Below are 3,904 nucleotides of genomic sequence, written 5' to 3' on the forward strand. Positions count from 1 at the left end.
TTGGGAGGCTGAGGTGAGTGGATTGCCTGAGCCCGCGGGTTCGAGATTCACCTGGGCAGCAAGACCTCATCTCTACAGTAAACCAAAAAATCAGCAGGGCGTGGTAGCGCACGCCTGTAGTTCCGGCTACTTGGAAGGCTGAGGTGGAAGGATCGCCGGAGCCCAGCAGGTCGAGGCTGCAGTGGCTGGGAGTGGCCACTGCACTCCAGTCTGGGCGACAGAGTGAAACTCCAACTCAAAAAAAAAAAAAAAAAAAAAGAATTTCTAGGAAAGAGTATACAGTAGATGTTTTTATACAATACGTCACCATGGCTAGAAAAACAAGAGTACATTTAACTAGGAGGGTTATCTGTGTCCTACGGCTACTCATTGCTTTAGAACTCAGCAAAACCAAGAAAATATAGACGTGTACCATGCTGGTTCCCTTCTTGCTTGGCACAAAATACCCTCCTGAGACCCTGTCTCTAGCAGAGTCCTTATGACCAATGCTTCAGTATTGTCAATCGTACTCACCAGTCCACAGTAACACAAACAAGGTCAGGCTCAACTATTCACAAGACAGAAAAGGCTCTGTTGGGGGCCAGATAGACCACAAAAAATAAGTCAGGCTAGCACGGTGCAAGACACCAGGGAAGGATGAAGGACCACAGGGTATTTGTTTCTCAATATTTTCCAAGCATCCCCCCCACCAATCCTAACCAACTGACAGGCAAAATTCATTTTGAATCCTGTTTCAACTAATGTCCCGAACATGACCCTAAAATACTTGAAGAAACAGTACAACGGAGCTGAAAGAAGTCAGTATTATCTACAGTACTAAATTTCCCAACATACTATAACAAGTGTGTTTAGCCTTTTGCTGAGATTGAACACCCTCTGCAACGTTATTTTTTGAGTACCTGTTGTAGATCAGCGCTTGATGTACTGCCTCACTTAAACTGCATAACACATTTAGTTGGAGGAAACTAAGAGAGAAGCTACTTTTGCCTATCCCAGCTGGCAGGTGGCAGAACCAGTGGTTAGCTGAGTCACAGAGCTCAGGTGCTTTCCACGACACCATTCCACCATCCAACAGCCTGAAATTGACTACATGGCTTCTTCCAAAAGGGCCCACCAGTAGTTCATGCTACTGAAGTTCTGGAAATCTGCTGTACATGGAGCCAGTCCAGAAAGACTTCCTACCTGCATCAGATACGCTGCCACCATAGTGGCACTCCTGGAACGGCCGGCCTTACAATGCACGTAGACGCACTGGCCCAGTGACTGGTACTTGAGAGCAAACTGGACTCCTTTCTGGAGATTGGACAAGGTGGGGATCCCAATCATGTCTACTGTGCTGAGCCGCAGCTGCTCGACTCCTAACCTCTTCCACTCCTGGAACCAGGTGCACCAGCATAAAAAAGAGAATAAAGAAAACCTGATGGGGGTGGGATGACAAAGGGTGCCCAAGAAGCAGCAAAGCAACAAGGAAGTTTCAGGGTTTACTGCAATGTGAATATACTGTTTCCTGTTTTCTAAAGAAGACATTTCCTGGCTGGGCACGGTTGCTCAAGCCTGTAATCCCAGCACTTTGGGAGGCCGAGGCAATTGCCTGAACCCGTGGGTTTGAGACCAGCCTGGGTGACAGGTTAAGACCTCACCTCAAGCTGGGCTCGGTGGCTCAGCCTGCAATCCCACACCTTTGGGAGGCTGAGGTGAGTGGATTGCCTGAGCCCGCGGGTTTGAGACCTGCCTGGGCAGTGAGCCCTCATCTCTACAATAAAAATCAAAAGAATCAGCCGGGCATGGTAGTGCATGCCTGTAGTTCCGGCTACTTGGAAGGCTGAGGCGGAAGGATCGCCAAAGCCCAGCAGGTCGAGGCTGCAGTGGCCGGGAGCGGCCACTGTACTCCAGTCTGGGCGACAGAGTGAGACTCCAACTCAAAAAAAAAAGACCTCACCTCTACAGTAAATAAATAAAAAATTAGCCGGGCATGGTAGCGCACATGTAGTTCCAGCTACTTGGAAGGTTGAAATGGAAGGATCGCGGGAGCCCAGAAGATCAATGTTGGGGTGGCTGTGAGCATGCCACTGCACTCCAGTCTGGGCAACGGGGTGAGACTCCAACTCAAAAATAAAAAATAAAAATAAAAATAGGCCAGGCTCAGTGGCTTAGTCTGTAATCCCAACACTTTGTGAGGCTGAGGCGAATGGATTGCCTGAGCCCACGGTTTGAGACCAGCCTGAGCAACTTGGCAAGACCTTGTCTCTACAATAAATAAAAAAAATTAGCTGGCGCAGTAGCAAGCACCTGTAGTTCTGGCTACTTGGAAGGCTGAGGCGGAAGGGTTGCCAGAGCCCAGCAGGTCAATGCTGAGGTGGCTGTGAGCATGCCACTGCACTCTAGCCTGTGTGATGGAGTGAGACTCCAACTCAAAAAAATAAAAAAGAATTCTAGCTCACGCTATAATCCCAGCACTTTGGGAGGTGGAGATGAGAGGATTGCCTGAGTCTAGGGATTCCAGACCAGCGTGGGCAACTTGACAAGACCTAGTCTCTGCAATAGATCAAAAAATTAGCCAGGCATGGTGGCATGCACCAGTGGTTCCAGCTACTTGGAAGGCTGAGGCGAAAATATCACCTGAACCCAGCAGATAGAGGTTGCAGTGGCCGTGAGTCTGCCACTGCACTCCAGCCTGGGTGACAGTGTAAGGCTCCGACTCAAAAAAAAAAAGGAAGGGGGACAGAAGTAAAGATCATTCTGGGCTATTCCCTGGATGTGCTATATATTGGTGTTAAAACTCAGTAACTGAATTAGCCAGGCATGGTGCCGTGCGCCTGTAGTGCCAGCTACATGGAAGGCTGAGGCAGAAGAATTGCCTAAGTCCAGCAGGTCAGGGTTGCAGTGGCGGTGAGTGTGCCACTCCAGCCAGGGTGACAGAGTGATACATGAGACTCCTACTCAAAAAAAAAAAAAAAAAAAAAAAGACATTTCTTACAGAAGTGCCTTTAACATGATTGGCCTTCATGGTTGGTCTTTCATCAAACAACAGCTATGCTGCTGAGCTACATTTATGTCCAAGATTTAAAGTGTTCTTTAAATCTTGAGCTGCAAAATATGAGCTGTATAATTTTCAGCTGTAAAAGTTGAATAACCGTTTTTGCATAACCTTGAAACCGGTGCAGCCATCCAGCTACAGGATTGGGGTATTTTGCCAGGACTTTGTCCTCAAGTCTCCCCATTTTCCTTACCCCCCTTTTTTTGAGGGACACATGATAGAAAATAGGATTATCATTTAGAATGGAAACAATGCACTTCATTAGGGCAATATTATCACTTGAAAATAAGAAGATATAGGAGAAATGAGGCGTCTGGCAAAATGGGCACCTCTATACTTTTTTTTTTTTGAGTCAGCATCTACTCTGTTGCCCAGGTTTGGGTGTAGTGGCATGATCATGGCTCACTGCACTAACTTCTGGACTCAAGCCATCCTTCGTCCTCAGCCTCCTCAGTAGCAGGAGCTACAGGTGTGCACCACCATGTCTGACTCATTTTTTTTTTCTTAATTTTTTGTAGAGACAGGGTCTCCCCATGTTGCCCAGGCTGCTCTTGAACTCCTGGGCTCAAGAAGTCCTTTCACCTTGGCCTCTCAAAGTGCTTAGATTACAGGCATGAGTCACTGCACTTGGCCTATATCTGAAGTCGTAAAGCATAAATAGGCCAGGCACAGTGACTCATGCTTGTAATCCCAGTACTTTGGGAAGTCGAGGAGGGAGAATTGCTTGGGCCCAGGATTCAGAGAGTGCAATGAGCCATGATAGTGCCACTGAGGTCGGGTTCGGTGGCTCAGCCTGTAATCCCAGCACTTTGGGAGGCCGAGGTGAGTGAATTGCCTGAGCCTGCGGGTTCGAGACCCGCCTGGGCA

At 48.0% G+C, this 3,904-nt stretch overlaps 1 protein-coding gene across 1 annotated transcript in view; it reads right to left on the minus strand.

The window, feature by feature from the left end:
• The window catches only part of LOC103253934 (phosphatidylglycerophosphatase and protein-tyrosine phosphatase 1), a 3,139-nt gene extending 1,761 nt beyond the window's left edge, over nucleotides 1-1,378 (minus strand). The window contains exon 1 of the mRNA XM_008052135.2: nucleotides 1,183-1,378. Coding sequence (XP_008050326.2) covers nucleotides 1,183-1,326 — 144 coding nt within the window. The 5' untranslated portion in view covers nucleotides 1,327-1,378. The remainder of the gene's footprint in view (nucleotides 1-1,182) is intronic.
• Between the last annotated feature and the right edge of the window lie 2,526 nt (nucleotides 1,379-3,904).

The sequence above is a fragment of the Carlito syrichta genome, unplaced genomic scaffold, assembly GCF_000164805.1.
Source record: "Carlito syrichta isolate Samal-C Ts95f unplaced genomic scaffold, Tarsius_syrichta-2.0.1 Scaffold257304, whole genome shotgun sequence".
NCBI lineage: Eukaryota > Metazoa > Chordata > Mammalia > Primates > Tarsiidae > Carlito > Carlito syrichta.